The sequence below is a fragment of the Emys orbicularis genome, chromosome 21 (assembly GCF_028017835.1).
Source record: "Emys orbicularis isolate rEmyOrb1 chromosome 21, rEmyOrb1.hap1, whole genome shotgun sequence".
In the NCBI taxonomy this organism is placed as follows: Eukaryota; Metazoa; Chordata; order Testudines; family Emydidae; genus Emys; species Emys orbicularis.
The window spans coordinates 4412854-4432115 of NC_088703.1; the positions used below are offsets into that span (position 1 = coordinate 4412854).

Genomic DNA, 19262 nt, shown 5'->3' on the forward strand with positions numbered 1-19262 from the left:
GTGGCAGCTAGACACTGCTATTTTTAGCATGCTGGCTTGCTCAGAGCTAGTGTGAATATGTCTACCAGAGTTGGAGATCCCACCTCCAGCTCCAGCATAGACATACCCTAAGTGGCTTTCTTGATGGGAATCTGAGTGCAGAGGCCAGGAACACGATGGGTCTCGGACCTTTGCCAAGTATTAAAAGCTCACAAGGAAAAGAACGGGAGTAATCGAGCATCCACCACTGATGCTCTCGGTGAAGCTGATCTTCGTGTTTTCCCTTGTCCCTGTTGCAGAGTTCCAGACCAAAGAGGATGTCTACTGCTTCGCCTTAGCAAAGGCCCTGTACAGTGTGCCCACGCCAGTGACTGTCGGGTTTTATGCACCATGGGGACACTGCAAAAACCTGCTCTTACAGACAATCCAGCGTGAGTACTGCCCTGTCCAAATTTAATGGTGCCCTAGGCAGCTGCGTGCGGCATACGCGGCAGCACCAGCCCCAGTGACCAGCCCTATCTCTTGGCCGGCCCCCCTGGCAAGGGGCAGGGCCATCCCTAGGGGGGTGTGGGGCCCCGGACAACTCCCTCCGCCCTGCCTCTTACCCTCCCCCCCCCTCTCCCCCCCCGGCTCGCCCCCATTCCACCTCTTCCCCCAGCGACCCCGCTCTCACCGGCAGCGGCAGGAAGCAGAGCAACCTGGCCCCAGTCCGCTCTACTCCGCCAGCTCCCAGCCGCGGCGCTCCGCTTCCTGCCACCGGTGAGTGTGGGGAAAGGATCGCCCCCCGCACTCACCGGCGGCAGGAAGCGGAGCGCTGCGGCTGGGAACTGGAGGAGTAGAGCGGGCTGGGACCGGGCTGCTTCGCTTCCCACCGCTGCTGGTGAGTGGCGGGGGGATCCCTTCTCCCAAGCCCCCTCCCCCAAGAGACACAGCTGGGGCCGGGGCGAGGGAAGTGGAGCGGGCTGCTCCCAGCCCCCCGCTAATCCCCCGGGCCACTCTGGGCCTGTGGGGCTCCCAAAAGTGGCCCCCCACAGCTCCTGCCTCCCAGACCCTGGGGAGGGGGATGCCTGGGGCCCCCCACAGCCCCCCCCCCACAGGGGAGCTGCATAGGGCACCCAAATGGCTAGGGACGGCCCTGCCTGGGGAACATAAGGAGGGGAAGGGATGGGAGAGGATGGGGATTACAACCTTCTCCCATTCTTGAATGCTCCCCAGGGGGGCTGAATTGTCAATCTGGAAGATCTTTGAGGAGGAAAGATTTAAGGTACTGCCAGGTGTCTAACATACGCCTTCCTCTCTTATGGCAGAGAACATGGTTAGCGAATCAACAAAGAAAGACCAGCAGGAACTTCAGCGGACGGGGAAAAAGCAACGTGGGAGCTCTGGCCGGGATCTGCTCAAGCTCCTGTTTCTCATGATCTTCTATCAGCCGGTCCTGACGGAGCAGCAGAAGCAGAGAAAGAACGTCCAGCATGTCTTCATCCATTTCAGTGCCTGGGAGTATGCGGGCAGCGACCAGCTATGGGCAGGCCTCATCACCACGCTGTGTGATGGCATCGAAAGACACTTTGGTCTCCTACCCGTGAGCATTTACAGGTCCATAGGCAGGAAATGTGGCATCATCGAGAGACCAGGGGATCAGGAATGGGTTAGCAAGAAGTACCTCTGCCTCCCCCTGTGGGCTGCTGTGATCCTTGTGACCGTGGTAGCTATTGGGGTGGGCGTTCTCCTCCTAGTGGTTGGGATCCCCGTTGGGGATGCCTCGGGAGACGCAATAGCTGTCGTGGAGGGCATCGGGGCGACAGCCGTTGGCGTCTCTGCGGCCGCTGCCATTCGGATTGCCATCATGGTGGTACGAAACGTCATCATTACCCAGAAGACCCAGCTGGAGAGACAGATGAATCGGACAGATCTCAGCGCTCAGCTGGGCTTCATGAGCAGCGTTAAAAGCGAAGTGAGGACAGTCAGCAGGTTCCTTCAGTTCATGGAAATCTTCCAGCGGCGGAAGCTGCAGGTGGTGCTAGAGATCACCCACTTGGACAGGTGCAGCCCCGACAAGGTGGTCGGCGTCCTGGACGCCATGAACATCCTCCTCTCGGACTATGATGCCCCTTTTATCTCCATCCTGGCTGTCGACCCGAGTATCATCGTCGACTGCGTGGAAAGCTCCATGTACATGAAGGGCATGGCCAACAACGGCTACGAGTTCTTAAACCGCATCGTCACCCTGCCCTTCTCTGTCCCTCGGATGGACTGTGACACCAAGCTGAGACTGATCAGGGACATCACCGAGCGCCGGAAGTGGCAAGAGAAAGACCTAGAGGAGGAGGTAGGCTTCCAGCAGGATCCCAAGATGGAAGCTAACTCCAACTTTCTCTCAGTCCCTTGCTACAATTCTGCCAACCACAATGCAGAGAATCCAGGTGCAGATGATAGCCAGATACCTCTCATTGTCAGAGACCTCAGAACCCAGGAACCAGGACCCGGTGGCTATGGGAAGGGCATCAGAGCCAAAGACCTCATTCAAGAAGCTTTTGACTACCTTCTGGATGACTCTTTGAAGGAATACATGACAGACAACGTGGTGCAGATGCGGCGGATCGTGAACTCCATCACCATCACCATCAGGCTCCTGGCGAGTAACGTCCCCAAGGACGAGGTGTGTCCAAAGAAGGTGGTGGACTGGGTGCTCCTTGCCAACCAGTGGCCATGCCGTCTGAGCTGGGTCTTGCAGTGCATCGAGGATGAGGAGCAGAGGAGCAGCCTGGGCTGCTGCCAAGGAAGCCCACTCCCCCCGGACATGTTCCTGTGGGAGGTCTATGAGAAGTACGTGGAAGAGCTGGACATGCTTAAAGGCCAGATGGAAAAGCTTCTGGAACTGGACCGGGATCCCGAGCTCTTCCACAACTTCCTGTGTGGCAGGTTTCGGGTGAAGGAGGCCATCTTCTACTTGCCCTACACGGTCAACTTAGACCTGTCCTTGAAAAGGCAGATGGAGCTGCAACGCGGCAGTCACAGCCTGAAACGGACAAAGAAGTTCAACAGGCTCACCGCGTGCACCCTGCTGGGTATGACGGTGGATGATGTCTGCAGAGAGGTAGGTGACTGTCCTGCTTCCTGCCACCCCGCAGAGTCAGCGGTAGGTAGACTGTCCCTTGCTACTTAATAGCAAGCCACGTGACAGCTGCTCCTCACGCTGAGAGGGAGATGAGGGCTATGGGCACTGGAGCTGGGAGAAAACTATCCCATCTGACCGGTGCATTTGCAAAAGCAAACCATGAGTGTGCTGCAGAGCTGGACTCAGGTTTTAGGATTGACTGTTACCCTCTGAGTAGCGTTAGGAACATAGCAGTTGCTGTCCTGGATACCCTCAACACTTCAGGGGATTTTTTAAATTCATAATGACTATGCTTAACCCATGGCAGAAGCGCTGCAACAGGGGGGGCCAAGAGGCCAGAGCTCCATCACTTTTAAAAGTGGAAGAGCTGTGCACTTTTCCCCTGTCGTAAGGGGTGAGCAGCAGGAGGAGGGGGCGGGGAGGAGCGAGTGGAGGACAGGGTATGGAGGGGAAGAGGTGGCGTGGGATTGGGGCCTCAGGAGAATGGGCGGGGCGAGGGCGAAGGGAGAAGGGGAGGCACAGAGGCAGGGCCTCAGGGCAAGGAGTGGTGTGGGGGGACCCCCCTACTTTTAGGGATCTCTAGCCGCTCCTGACCCTTGGTACATGCTTGAAATGACCCAGGAAATTTATTCTTGGAACAACAACTCTGATCCTTGGAGCTCTGTCCTCTGACCCTAAAGTCCTTGGCCAGATCTCCAAGGGGCATAGGCGGCGAGTTATATGGGCCTGGGGTGCCCGTGCTCCACCAATATTTAGGAATGTGGGCCTGGCACCAACATTATTTGGGCTTACCCCACCCCGCCCCCATTCCACCCCTTCCCCCAAGCCCGGGCCCCACCTCCTTCTGGCTTCCACCCCCACCCCTGAGTGATGCTGGGAGTCGGCGGGGCAGGGCAGACTGGAACTGGGTTGCTCGCTGCTGCCGGTGCCAGGCCCCCCCACTACCCCCACAGGCTGCCCTGGACCCTGTGTGCCCCTGAAGCACAAGGCCCCCCCAAAGCACAGGGCCCAGGGTGATTGCCCCAGGCTGTCCTATGGACGAGACGGCTCTGCATGGACCCATTATGGGCACCACCAAAAATTATACAAACCTGGTGCCCATGCCAAGGGGATCCTCCTTTACTCTCTGAAATGACTTCTGTCTGTCTTACGACTACGGAGGATTCTTAGGTATGTGTTATGTTCACAGCATGCACACAGAGAAGTGAGATAAAAACATAAATACTCTTGCTGGAAGGTTGTAACGTAACACCACTTTATTTCTTAGAATCCAGAATAATACATGAGAACCAATAAACAGAGGAGACAAAGCAGGCTGCTCCCTAAGGTAGCGAGGCCCAACTCATCCCACTGCAGGCTGACTCTGACTGCGCACTTCCCTAAAGAGCCCTTTCGCCTGCAAGCAGGACCTAGGAAACCCCCTCACTCTTAAAGTGATAGCTTGCAATTCCAACACACTCCTCAGTACACCACACTATCCCTTTCCCCTTAGTTGCCTGATCTTCTGTACTTATCATACCGACTTGATCAGTGGTACCTCCAGTAGTATTCCAACATACACCAGAGGGATTTTCCAGATACTGTTGATAGTCCTGCAGCCTGCTGGCACGTCTTGTTTGCTAGAATCTGAATGAGCTGACACAGGTTCCTCTCTGGAGCCATCACGGAATCTTCCTAAGAATGTGTTGTGAAACATTTCAAATATATGTGCGGCGCTAATGGAAGCTTCCTCTTCTCTTCCAGATGGACACAGTTGGATTTAAGGAAGAAAACGTCCAGGAGTATAAACAGAGGCTGAGGGACCATAATCTAAATGGACGTGCCCTGGTTTACAGTGACAACAATGAAATCAAAGAAGCCCTCAGCATGAGCCTTGGCGAATGGACCCTCTTTAGCATATATTTCCTTGGAGTTCTTCCCCAGCCGAGTTTATCCCCTTCTGTTGCATCCTCAGTCCCGTTATATGTCAGGCAGGAGGCTCAGAAGAACATGTTTGGCTTAAGAGAGAACGTGGTTAGAGGGAGCAGGCTGTCTTTGAACATCTCCAGGGAAGATCTTCAGGAGAAGAGATAAATCTGAGTCCTGTAGAAAACTGGAAGCAAGATCTGGACTTTCCCCATCATTGTACCTCTCTGCACCATCAATGACATGTCACGGACAAAGCAATAAAGTGGCTACGGAACAGTTAGTGATGTGAATGGGGCACTATAGTATATCTGAGGGATTTGGGGCACATTCATGTCAACATAGTGGATCTTTAGACACTGGATGTCACAGTAGTTTTGTCTGGTTAGTACAGCAGGAGACTGGGAATCAGAACTTCTGGGATCTATTCCTAGTGCTGCCCCTGGCTTCTTGTGGTTTTGAGCAAGTTGCTCCTTCTTTCTGGGTCTCCATTGCCTCATCTGCAAAATGGGTTTAGTGCATATTTTAGTGCATGTGTTAGGAAAGTAACAGTGCATGTGTTATACGCACTAACTGTACCGGCGCATTAAGGACAAAACTTGCCCCTTCCGCTGTGTCCCCAGGCACAGTGGAACCGGGGTGATCGCCCCGTGGAGGTGGCACAGTCCAGGGAGCTCTCTCATGCCATCGGTGCTATCTCTCGCAGCAGGGGAGCGAGGCAAGGGCAGAGGCCTGTGGATTCATATTTCCACTGATCTATTGGGCTGGATTCCAATCTCACACTATTGTAAGTCAGAAGTGATGGACACCTGTGACACTCCACACACACACCCCCCCCCGCCCCACACTCACAAACATGATGATGGGAGGTAATAGGTTCCACAGTGGGCCTGGCTGTCTACACAGGAAGGTAACCAGTGAATATTTTTGAATTTAATAAAATTATGTTAACAAATGGTCCTTTCCTGATCTCTTTCCTGTAGAGGCTTTAGGAATTTAGGACACCCACCCCAAAAACATCTGAGCACCAGGCTTGGCTTAAATCAGGTTTTTTTTGTTTTATAATTTTGATGGATAATATTGTCACAGAGTCACAGGCCATGTGCTCTGGAATTGCTCTGTATGAAGCCAGACAGGACTCTAGTGTAGTGTGCCATGAAGTCTTTTCAGCTAAGGCCTTCCTGGGTCTGGCCTCGGAGCATTTAGCACCCCCATGCACTTCCTGCAGCGGGGTCCACCTGGCTGGGACCCTGGGAGAAGCCAGAGGGACCCTGCACCCCAACTCCGCAGTCAGCCATGACTCTCAGCCAGCATATAAAACAGAAGGTTTATTAGTCAACAGTAACAAAGAGTAGAACAGAGCTTGTTAACACAGAAAGCAGGACCATTCAGTAAAGTCCATCTTGGGGGGAGGGAACGCCAAAGCCTTGAGGTCCTGACCCTCCCCCTTGAGCCCCAAAACAGAAGACTGCTCTGCTTCCAACAGCCACACCTGTTGCCCCATCTCAGTTCTCTGTCTTACTTCCTGGACAAAGTGTCACCTGGTTGCATCTCCCTCCTGGTTCTCCGGTTACAAAGGGGATTGGCCACTGCCTACGTACAGGCAGCTGGAGGAGCCTCACCTATCCTTGAGGATCTCAATTCTTATTCTTATCCCCACCGCCTAGGCATTGGTGTAATATACAGGGAAACTGAGGCACACACAGTATTCATGCACAACATTAAGGTTCATGTATAACATAACAAAGGGAAAGAAGCCGCTTCCTCACAAATATCCATGTTTATTTTTAAGCATATCTTTATTTTTACAGATTGAAATTTTCAGTTGCAGGAAAATTATGGGGTGGGGGCGTCAATCAATACTTATGTAATGACAATAGATGATGAGATTTAAGAGCGTTGTACCTATTAAGCCACAAACTGTCAACATCACATGTCAAACTCGGCAAAGTAAACATCCTTAAATCAAACTCGAGTAAGTTCTCAAGCAGCATTGTCTTACGTTGCCCAGCTGTAAATTCCGGTCATTATCCATGGAGATATTTTTTCATGAGTTTGTGTGTGGACAGTGAAACTGACATTGACCGACATCTACCGATTAAAAAAATGGAATCCTTCCATGCCTACTCTAACATGTTGGCCTGCCTTTTTAATTGCAGTGCAGACATACCCATAAGGGCTTGAAGCCTGGGACTGGCCAGCCCTACTTACTAAGTAGGCACACATGTGCAGCCAGCAGGTGATTCCCCTATAAGAGCAGCAGGAAGCTGTGGGGAAGCTCAGGAAGGCTGGAGACAGACTCCTACAGGGAAGACTCTGAGGAGCTGGCCATACTAGGAAGGGCTGGGAGTAGCCTACCAAAACAGGAAAGTCTTAGGCCCCGCTTAAGGCTGGAGGGAAGATTTTTGTGTTTAATTCTGAATTTTAAGTTACTCAACCAGACCCTAAGGCATGCTGTTATTGGATTTGCAAAGTCCTTTTTGAGTTTATTGCGGAACTAGGAGGGGAAACTGCGGCGAGGGACCACTTGCAGTGGCCACAAGGGGGCACCTGGGAGGAGGCCACTCATTGGCACCTAGACACAGTCATTAAGGTTCCCAAAGAGAACTTTGGTTTTAGGCTTTGCTTGTGTAAAGTTGACAGATGCCGGTTGTCATCAGCTGGGATCAAACCTGGGGTCTCTGGAGCTTAATGCATGAACTGCTACTGCATGAGCTAGAAGACATCTCTTTCTGGTCTACACTAGGAGTTTATGTCGAATTTAGCGCCGTTACATCGAATTAACCCTGCACCCGTCCACACCACGAACCTATTTAGTTCGACATAAAGCTCTCGTAAATTCGACTTCTGTACTCCTCGAAAACGAGAGGAGTAGCGCTAAATTCGAAATGGCAATATCGAATTAGGCTAGGTGTGGATGGAAATCAACGGTAATAGCTCCGGGAGCTATCCCACAGTGCACCACTCTGTTGACGCTCTGGACAGCACTTCGAGCTCGGATGCTCTGACCAGCCACACAGGAAAAGCCCCGGGAAAATTTGAATTCCTTTTCCTGTCTGGGCAGTTTGAATCTCATTTTCTGTTTGGACAGCGTGGAGAGCTCAGCAGCACTGGCAACGATGCAGAGCTCTCCAGCAGAGATGGCCGTGCAATCTAATAGAAAGAGGGCCCCAGCATGGACTGATCGGGAAGTCTTGGATCTCATCGCTGTGTGGGGCGATGAGTCCGTGCTTTCAGAGCTGCGCTCCAAAAGAAGGAATGCAAAGATCTACGAGAAGATCTCTAAAGCCATGGCAGAGAGAGGATACAGCCGGGATGCAACGCAGTGCCGCGTGAAAATCAAGGAGCTGAGACAAGGCTACCAAAAAACCAAAGAGGCAAACCGACGCTCCGGATCCCAGCCCCACACATCCCGTTTCTACGAGGCACTGCATTCCATCCTAGGTGCGGCCGCCACCACTACCCCACCACTGACCGTGGACTCTGAGGATGGGATATTGTCCACGGCTGGTTCCTCGTCGGAAATGTTAGCGGACGGGGAAGATGAGGAAGGAGATGAGGAGGACGAGGCAGTCGACAGCGCTTGCACCGCTGATTTCCCCAACAGCCAGGAGCTCTTCATCACCCTTACCGAGATCCCCTACCAACCGTCCACAGCCGTTACCCCGGACACCGAATCAGGGGAAGGATCAAGCAGTGAGTGCTTTAAACATCTAAACATTTAATTTTAACATAACTGGAATATTTATATTGTTAAGAATGGGCTTTTCATTCACTCATTTAAACATAGAAACTTTTATTTATAACAAAACAGGAATATAAACTATATCAGCAATTTGGTGTTCATGATTTCTTTGGCTTAGTCAACTATTTAGTCCCAACTATGTACAAAAAATCAAATAATGTCCGGATATTCATGATTAGGCCACCACAGGACGCTCCACTCTGTAGTCCCTTCTACTGCAGTTAAACGAAAAGACGGTCAATGTGCCCGGGAATTGACAGAGAGTCCTCCTGGGATAGCTCAGCATAGCTCTCCTGGAGGTACCGCTCAAGCATGCGCATCAGGTTCCGTGGCAGGGCGATCTTGTTCGGTCCACCGTGGTAACACACGTTCCCACGCCATGAGTCTAGTAAGTAGTCCGGGATCATGGCATGGCACAGCATGGCGGCATACGGCCCTGGCCTCTGCATGCTCTCCCGAAGCATCCGTCCCCTCTCGCTCTCCGAGATCCTCATCAGAGTTATATCGCACATGACGCCCTGCTTTAAATTAGGGAGGGGAATGTTAGTATTGGGACTGCTTTACAGCCACGCGGTGGAGGCGGCAGAGGGGCAGCATACAGGGATCTTTCCCGGGGACAGCCGCGAGGTGGTGGGACAGGGGCAGAGCTCATGCTTCCCTGATTGCTGCCAGCAGAGAGTGGCCTTGCTTTCAGTGCGAAAGGAGACCAGTGCTACTATTACATTTTTAAGCTGCCACAAGTCTACGGCTTACCATGTTTTCCTGCAACAAAAGTAGAGGTGTCCTGCAACGCTTCTCTGATCGCAACTGCAAGACCCCAGGCACTGAAGGCGAGGGCCGAGAATTCGACCTTGTCCTGAGTGCGCATGTGAAAGGTGCAGTGCATGGTGTTGTTCACAGAGAAAGACTATGTTCTTTGTTAGCAACTTCATTTATCTGTCTCAGGAATTCACTCCCTTTTTCCCATTCCTACAGACACATCTGCGACTGTCTCCCAACCCAGCCTGGCATCACACTCCCAGAGGCTAGAGCAGATTAGGAGAAGGAAGAAGAAGACGCGTGAGGACATGTTTTATGAACTTATGGACTGCTCACGAGAGCAGGCAGCCCAGACGACACAGTGGAGGGAGAACTTGTCACAAATGCACAGAGCAGTCATGGAACGGGAGGAGAGGTGGCGCCAGGAGGACCAGCAGGCTACTCAAACCCTGCTTGGACTAATGAGGGAGCAAACGGAGACGCTCCAGCGCCTAGTGGATGTTCTGCAAGACCGGAGGCAGGAGGACAGAGCCCTGCTGCTGTCTATCTCTAACCGCCCTCCCCCGCCACCAAGTCCCACACCCCCCTCACCAAAAGTCCAAAGAAGGAGGGGCGGCAAGGGCCGTTAAAACTTTCAGTCAGCCCCTGCACACTGCTGCAGCAATGTAAGGCTCTCGTTCCACAAAGTTTGAAAAGTCCGTTCCTACCCATCTCACACAAGCCCACGTCCAAGTTTCCTCCCCCCCCTTTTCATGTGCGGTTCATAATAAAACATCTGTTTCTGTTAAGTACTGTTTCCGAGAGTGTCTTTTAGAGGGGATTCTGTCTGAAGGGGGGGAAGGGGTTTGTTACTTGGACAGGACAGTCACCTTTAGCCGGCTACAGAGGCGGGGGCAGGTCCAGCATCAGGACACATACACAGTGCAGTCACCAGTTACCCTGGTCAGTCTGGGAGGCGGTTTTCATGTTCTGGGGTGCGAGGGGGTTGCTCTGTGACTTTGTGGCGGGGGAGGGCAGTTAGAGATCTTATGCCGCGGTCCTTATCCTGGATCACAGAGCCACGCAGCAGGGGGTCTGTTACCCTCCGCCCCCTGCCAGAAAGTCACTTGGCCGACACATACACGCAGTCCCGCCCAGGACTGCTGGCAGGCTGCGTTGAAACAACCAATCCAGCACTGCGGAGCCTGTCATTCCCGGAGTTTAGAAGCATCATTTGCATCAGAACACTAAACCCGCCCCCCGCCACAGTCTGCGTCCCCGGTTTAAAACATTCCCGCGAAAACAGTAAGGAAGAGAACCTTGTTCATTAACAAAACGGAACAGATTTTATTTGTTGGGAAGGTGGTGAAGGGGGTATGTAACTTGGAAGGACAGTGAACAGTAACTGGGTAAAGAAACGGGGGCAGGTTCAGCATCTGTGTCCACAAAGTAAACAGTCACTGGAGACCCTGCTCAGTCAGGAACCTGGCTTTCAAAGCCTCCCTGATGCACAGCGCGTCCCGCTGGGATCTTCTAATCGCCCGGCTGTCTGGCTGGGCGTAATCAGAAGCCAGGCTATTTGCCTCAACCTCCCACCCCGCCATAAAGGTCTCCCCCTTGCTCTCACACAGATTGTGGAGCACACAGCAAGCAGCTATCACAATGGGGATATTGGTCTCGCTGAGATCACAGCGAGTGAGTAAGCTTCTCCATCTCCCCTTGAGACGGCCAAAAGCACACTCCACCACCATTCTGCACTTGCTGAGCCGGTAGTTGAAGAGTTCTTTCCCTGAGTCCAATGCGCCAGTGTAGGGCTTCATGAGCCAGGGCATTAGCGGGTATGCAGGGTCCCCGAGGATGACTGTAGGCATCTCCACATCCCCAACAGTTACTTTGTGGTCCGGGAAGTAAAGACCTTCCTGCAGCTGTCTAAACAGACCAGAGTTCCTGAAAACCCGAGCGTCATGAACCTTGCCAGGCCATCCAACGTTGATATTAGTAAAACGTCCCCGATGGTCCACCAGTGCTTGCAGCACCATGGAAAAGTATCCCTTTCTGTTTATGTACTGGCTGGCCTGGTGGTCCGGTCCCAGGATAGGGATGTGAGTCCCATCTATAGCCCCACCGCAGTTTGGGAATCCCATCTCGGCAAAGCCATCTATGATGAGCTCCACGTTTCCCAGGGTCACTACCTTTGATAGCAGTAGCTTGACGATTGCCTTGGCTACTTGCATGACAGCAACCCCCACGGTAGACTTGCCCACACCAAAGTGGTTAGCGACTGACCGGTAGCTGTCTGGCGTTGCGAGCTTCCAGAGGGCTATGGCCACTCGCTTCTGGACAGTCAGGGCTGCTCGCATCCGGGTGTCCTTTCGCTTCAGGGCAGGGGACAGCAACTCACACAGTTCGAGGAAAGTCCCCTTCCGCATGCGAAAGTTGCGCAGCCACTGGGATTCATCCCAGACCTGCAGCACTATGCGGTCCCACCAGTCCGTGCTTGTTTCCAGGGCCCAGAATCGCCGTTCAACAGTATCCACAAGACCCAGTGACACCGAGATGTCCTGGGCGCTGGGTCTCATGTTTTCTGAGAGGTCGGAGCTAGTGTCCGACTTCATGCCGTCACGGTGGTGCCGTCGCCTCCTCTCCTGATTTATCTGCAGCTGCCTCTGGTAAAGGTGGATGAGAAGCTGCGAGGCGTTGAGAACTGCCACAACTGCAGCGATGGTCGCAGCGGGATCCATGCTCGCACTGCTGTGGCGTCCGCGCTGTCAGTAATCAGAAAAGTGCGCGAACTGATTTCCCGCCGGCGCTTTCAGGGAGGGAGGGAGGGCGGGAGTGACGGACGGATGACGACAGGCACCCAAAAGCACCCTCGACACATTTTTTTACCCAGAAGGCATTTGGGGCTCGACCCAGAATTCCAATGGGCAGCGGGGACTGCGGGAACTGTGGGATAGCTGCCCACAGTGCACCGCTTCCAATGTCGACGCTTGCCCCGTTAGTGTGGACTCACAAAGTCTCACAAAGTCGAATTACTGTCCTTAGTGTGGACACACACGCTCGACTTTGTAATATCGATTCCACATAGTCGAATTAACTAAAATCGAAGTACTCTCGTAGTGTAGACATACCCCAAGTCACTGCTGTAGCTTTCATCAATCTCTAGTGCTAGTCTAGGTGCCACTAGAGGGGGACAGAGTGCCACACCAAGCAGGCATGGGTTACATTTGCCCTGGGGATCTGCCTTAAATTCAACCTTCAGCAGCCCGAGTGCTCACGCCTGCTGGAGGTAAATAGCTACAAGCTGCATTTTGAATGAGGGACTCTTCTCCCTGTTTCAAGCAGCGGTAAGCCCCATCAGTGTGTGTGGCAGCCTTTCTGCTCTGCCCTAGGAGATCGCACTGGCAAAGTGACACTGATAGCTGGCCCTGGATTGGATCCGGAGTAGCATTTAGGGTACGTCTACACAGCCTCCGGGAAGTGTACGTCTCAGCTTGTCCTTGCGCTCGCTCTGATCAAATTAGGCCACTGAAAATCGCAGCATGGCCGCAGTGGCACAAGCCGTGGGAGGGGCTAGCTGCCTGAGAACATACCTCGGGCAACACTGGATTCAGGGGGCTAGCCCGAGTGTGCTAGGGCATGGATGTCTACCGCAGTGTAGACATACCCTTACTGAGTGAATCTAATCGAAATCGGCCTGTCTATCCAACCCAAAGGGCACGATATGTCTGCGGTATCTGGCGGGCTGCTGCCCAAGTCTCTTCAAAAAAAGACTTCCCAAGGAACACAAAACAAGCTACTTTCCTGGCTAACCCAGGCTATGGGGGCCCTGAGTCCTTTCATTCTGCACCCATCTCTTTGGTCCAGCGCTAGTCCCAGGACCACATCCTTCCTTCTGCAGCTCTCCTAACTGTGCTGCTGGCTGGCTTTTATAATCACATGGTCCCTTCCCATCAGGGTCTGATAATCAACCTGGGCTGGCTGGGTCAGGGACGCTGGCCTGTTGCAGTATTCATCCATGTAGCGTCGGCCTTACGTAAGAAGTCCTGAAGCTGAGTTCTCCTCCTCCCCCCTTGGTAATGTAGTGCTGGAGTGAGTTTGGTAGTGATGTATCTCCTGGGCAGGGATGCTGAGCCATTCTTTAGGTCTGTTTCATGGAAAGCCTTTTGCAAATTGCACTTTGCTCAGAAGGTGGTCATCCTCATGCTATGCTGTGAAATGGCATTCCAGAGGTCAAGGAGAAAGTTTGGCTTCCTAAAGGCTTCACCAAGAGCCAGTGGCACTGGAACAATTTTTACAGTGGGGGTGCTGAAAGCCAGTGGTCCCCCCCCAAACTTTTAACCTCACCCCCCCTTAGTCCTGTCTGTGCCCCCCCCCTTCAGCTGGGGCCAGGAACGGGATCATGGCTTTGGTGGTGGGGGGACACAGATGGGTAAGGGGGCCAAGGCTGGGACCCTGCATGCGGGGCCAGGACCCTGTGTGCAGAGCCCCGGGCATGGGGCCATCGGCAGCTACTATGCACACACCCTCTGGAGTGCAAGCCCAAAATTATATAGTCTTGTACAGTATAGAGAGAGCTGTACCATGCAAGTTCCCTTCCTCAATGTGGAGGGAGACACGCAGATTCCCCCCCCCCCCATATGAATGACATAAACTGGGTTTTGAAATAAACAAGAATTAAGTTTATTAAGTACAAAAGGTAAATTTTAAGTGATGATCAGGGATAGCAAACAGAACAAAGCAGATTACCTTAGTAAATAAACAAAAAACGCAAACTGATCATAACACACTAGAGAGGTAGGGTAGAAATGAGCAAATTCTCACCCTGAGTGATAAAGTCTGGCAGATTCTTTTCCCGCATAAAAAACATTTTGCCTCAGAAGTGCTGGAGTTCTGCCTTTTGCCCAGCAGAGGCCGCTGTGTGGCCAGAACCGCCAGCTGCATTCATGCTGGCTGTTCTAGTGCCACAGCGGCCACTGGTGGGCAAAAGGCGTAACTGCAGCACTACTGAGGCAAAACTTATTTTATGCAGGAAAATACAAAATTCTATGTCCAGTGCTGCTGCAGAATTCCCTAGAGTCCATCACAGCCAGGGGTGAAAATAACTTACCGGACTCACCAGTACGCAGGGTGGCTGGGGTGCTGGGCGGGGCTGGCCTTACCATGAGGCGAATTGAGGCGGCCGCCTCAGGTGCCAGACTGTGGGGGGGCGCCACAAGGACCCAGAGTGTCGAAAATTGTGTCTGCCGCTGGTGCATATGTATTCTCTCTGCTCTAGATGCACGGAGATGGTGGAGTGCTGTGCTGGAGGAAGGAGGGCACAAGAGACATAACAGGCAGGCAGGAGAAAAGGTGAGAGGGAATAACGGAAAGCAGCAGGCGCTGTAGGGAGAGAGAGGAGGAGGAGCCTCTTATGTACCTCTCTAGCACCCCCAGGAGCCTGGACTAATTAACACCAGCTTCTCAGGGAGCTTCCTGGTTCCTGCTGCTTCCCTGAACCCAGGCAGTCAACTGAAGTAGTAGGAGCCAGTTAGGCCCTTAAGACGCTGATATCTTCCCTCAGTCAGGCCCTGCTACCAGCCTGCTTATTTGTCCCCTTCAACTGAGTGTTGAGAGCCACTATAGCTGGCACAGAACAGCAGTCATGAGTGAAAGAAGAAAACGTCCCTCTGGGGCAGCATTCAGAAAAAGAAAGCAAGCAAAGGAAGCTTTTCTATCTAAGCAGGAAGGAGCTCTCCTGAGATACATAGACACAAATGTTCACGGTGAGCCTTCCAGCCCCAGTGAGGATGTGAGTGGTGAGGAGATGCCTGATCTTCCAGTTAGCCCTGGTCTACACTACGAGTTTAGGCCGAATTTAGCCGCGTTAGATCGATTTAACCCTGCACCCGTCCACATGACAAAGCCATTTTTGTCGACTTAAAGGGCTCTTAAAATCGATTTCTGTACTCCTCCCCGACAAGGGGATTAGTGCTGAAATTGACATCGCCGGGTCGAATTTGGGGTAGTGTGGACGAAATTCGATGGTATTGGCCGCCGGAAGCTATCCCAGAGTGCTCCATTGTGACCACTCTGGACAGCACTCTCAACTCAGATGCACTAGCCAGGTAGACAGGAAAAGCCCTGGGAACTTTTGAATTTCATTTCCTGTTTGGCCAGTGTGGCAAGCTCATCAGCACAGGTGACCATGCAGAGCTCATCAGCACAGGTGACCATGGAGTCCCAGAATTGCAAAAGAGCTCCAGCATGGACCTAACGGGAGGTACTGGATCTGATCACTGTATGGGGAGACGAATCCATGCTATCAGAACTCCGTTCCAAAAGACGAAATGCCCAAATATTTGAAAAAATCTCCAAGGGCATGAAGGACAGAGGCTATAATAGGGACCTGCAGCAGTGCCGCGTGAAACTTAAGGAGCTCAGGCAAGCCTACCAAAGAACCAGAGAGGCAAACGGCCGCTACGGGTCAGAGCCCCAGACATGCTGCTTCTAGGATGAGCTGCATGCCATTCTAGGGGGTGCCCCTACAACTACCCCTACCCCTGTGCGTGGACTCCGTCAATGGATTCTCATGCAACAGGGATGCGGATTTTGGGGACGAGGAAGATGAGGAGGAGGAGGTTGAAGATAGCGCACAGCAAGCAAGCGGAGAAACCCGTTTTCCCCGACAGCCAGGAACTGTTTATCACCCTGGAGCCAGTACCCTCCCAACCCACCCAAGGCGGGCTCCCGGACCTTGAAGGCGGAGAAGGGACCTCTGGTGAGTGTACCTTTGTAAATATAATCCATGGTTTAGTGGGGACACACACACAATCGACTGTATAAAATCGCTTCCTAAAAAAACCGACTTCTATAAATTCAACCTAATTTAGTAGTATAGAGTGCAGGTGACCTGGCAGCTACTGCAGCATCCATATCTCAGGTACTGTTAAACCCCAGGTTCCCCTATAGTCTTGAGCTCAACCTCCCCAGTCCCCCTTTTTTGTGCTGCAGTGAAGACATGGCCACTGAGATAAATAGGCCATGTCAAACCACTGCTATCCTCCTGTTGAAGAGTCATGCAAACCCCCTTCCTTTTACACTGCCCCCTCTGTGGAATAGGGAAGCTGGGGCTCCCCTCCATCTTGCTGCCTTCAACTTTAGATGTTCTGTTTAGTTACCATCTTCCTTCAGACCCATGGGCCCAGAATAACACCCCATGCGGACAAGCACTAGGGGTGGTACTTCAGAATTTTCTGTTTTAGACAGCAGGGAATGGATTTGGTAGTGAAATTGCAAGTCTAGAAACCTTTTTCTAGTATTTCCTCCATATTGATTTCAACACTGAGACATTCGTAGTCCTTGGTGCCTGTTGCTTTGGTCATTCTTTTGGCGTTAAAGGGCTGAAGTTCACCCACAATTTCACTGTTAGAGAAACAAACAAAACTATGAGGCATTACAGAAAGAGAAGATTAAATTAATGCTCTGCAGAATGCTCCTCGACTGCCCTTAAGGATTTGGATCGCCATGCTATTTCTGCACTGGAAAAGAAGATTAATCTTCTAGATCCCTGGCTCAAATTCAGCCCGGTTTGATAGTAATTGATTTTACCATCCGATGTGAAATGAGCGTATGTGGTCATAGTGGGGTCTCAGTTCAGTTTCCAGGGAGCTGGTGTTCACAGCACAAAACCCCCACAAACGGTTGGCACTAATTGATCCCCTTGTTGGTTGACAGGCAGGGCCGCCGATAAATCATGTTAAAACTATAATTGCCATGTTGACACTAGAATTTTAACTTGATTTAGTTAACTTGAATCAAGAACACAGCTATTTTGGGGTTGGTTTTTTTTTTTTTTTTTTTACAGCGAAGACAAGTCCAAACACTAGTTCTGAGGTGTGAACACCCCAGTCATAGAATCGTAGGACTTGAAAAGTCTTATACATGGGCGGTGGGTGAATCCCCGCTTTGGCGAGGCTGGCCCACTGGCCCTGCCCCTTCCACCGAGGTCCTGCCCCCACCCTGAATGCCCCCCCGACCCACGGCCGGAGGGACCCCAGACCACCCCTGCCCCAGCCACGCTGGGCCGGCCTCCCATCCTCCCCCACCCCTGGCCCGAGCTGCCGGTCTCCTTCCCCCGAGCTGTTGGCCCCCCACCCACAGGCCCGAGGTGCCAGCCTCCGCCCTGGGCATGTGCCTGTTAGAATAATTTTTAAATGACTATTAAATAGTCAGCTTATCAAAACCACTGCACTACAATCATGTTGTACTCCCTCTATTACTGAAACCAAGGGGGAATTACGAGGCTAGATCATAAGTGCTAGATTCACAAAGCACGATGTGGCCGATCGCCACCTAAATCTGATTTAAGCACCATTGTTATTCACAAAAAAATGCCGGAACGCATGCTGCCCCCCCCCGGTGCAAAATTCCTGCTCATCTGTCACCAAATCCTGTAGGTGCTTAAGTTCCTGCAGTAAAAGCTCCCTAGGGGCCTTTGTTTCTGCCTCTGGACATGCACACTGCTGTCTCAGTCTAGATGTCTGGATGCCTAGCCCCTAGTGTGATTCATGGAGCACCTAACTAATCTGCAGGGCCGCATCCAGTAGGTGTGCTCCGAGCAAGCCAACCTCCTCATAAAATGGGGGGGTGGAGGCGGTGAGGACAATCAGGCTTGTATGCTAAGGGGAATGCTGCATGGTAGGGATCCATGGAGCCATTGAAGGACTTCTCTTCTCCATCAGGCATCTTCAGTAATCCTTCTCACGCTGGCTCTCTCTCTCTCTCTCTCTGGCCCAATGACTTTAACTGCAATGCTTAAGTCCCTTTGTGAATGCAACCTTAAACATCTGGATAACAATGGTTCCATTTTGCCTGGCCCTGCATGAGGATTACTGAGCTTCTAGCAAACCCATGTAGGGCCAGACAACATTTGGCCAATCCATCATAGTTTAGAAATTAACCCAGAGTTCTCAGGACAATTATTTTTGTCCCGATGGTTCTCATTTGAATAAAATTTGTTTGTCAGTCTCTCTTCTCAGTCATACTCTTTCACTTCCAGCTTCCTCCTTCAACCCAGTCATGAGCAGGGCCGGCTCCAGGCACCAACACAGCAAGCAGGTGCTTGGGGCGGCCCCTGGAAGGGGGCGGCACGTTTGGCTCTTCGGCGGCAATTCGGCGGCGGGTCCCTCAGTCCTGTTGGAGGGAAGGACCTACTGCCAAATTGCCGCCGAAGAATGAAGCGGCGGCGTTAGAGTTCCCGATCGCGACTTTTTTTTTTTTTGCTTGGGGCGACAAAAACTATGGAGCCAGCTCTGGTCATGAGCACAGACAAGTTCTATTGTCCAAACACCTCTGAATTAAACTTTGTCTTTTACTGTATAAAAGATATTTTCCTATAGTCTGACTTTGCTTTTTCTTTCCTCTTAGCAACAAATGAGGCAAAAATGACAAATGAAGAGATTTGCTGTAAAGCGTTAGCTACAGCTCTGTGTCGCATTACCCCTCCGGTGGCAATTGGGTTGTTTGCCCCCTGGGGATATCGCAAAAAAGTGCTCTTGGACAGAATCCAAGGTAAGTATCAGAGGGGTAGCTGTGTTAGTCTGAATCTGTAAAAAGCAACAGAGGGTCCTGTGGCACCTTTAAGACTAACAGAAGTATTGGGAGCATAAGCTTTCGTGGGTAAGAACCTCACTTCTTCAGATGCAAGTCTTACCCGCGAGGTTCTTACCCACGAAAGCTTATGCTCCCAATACTTCTGTTAGTCTTAAAGGTGCCACAGGACCCTCTGTTGCTTGT

The 19262-nt window shown here is 52.0% G+C and overlaps 1 protein-coding gene across 1 annotated transcript; it reads left to right on the forward strand.

The window, feature by feature from the left end:
• Positions 1 to 229: 229 nt before the first annotated feature.
• LOC135893295 (NTPase KAP family P-loop domain-containing protein 1-like) lies at positions 230 to 5170 on the forward strand. Its single transcript, XM_065421094.1, has 3 exons — positions 230 to 410; positions 1287 to 3076; positions 4841 to 5170. The coding sequence occupies exons 1-3, from the start codon at positions 230 to 232 to the stop codon at positions 5168 to 5170; spliced, it is 2301 nt and encodes a 766-aa protein (XP_065277166.1).
• The last annotated feature ends 14092 nt before the right edge of the window (positions 5171 to 19262 follow it).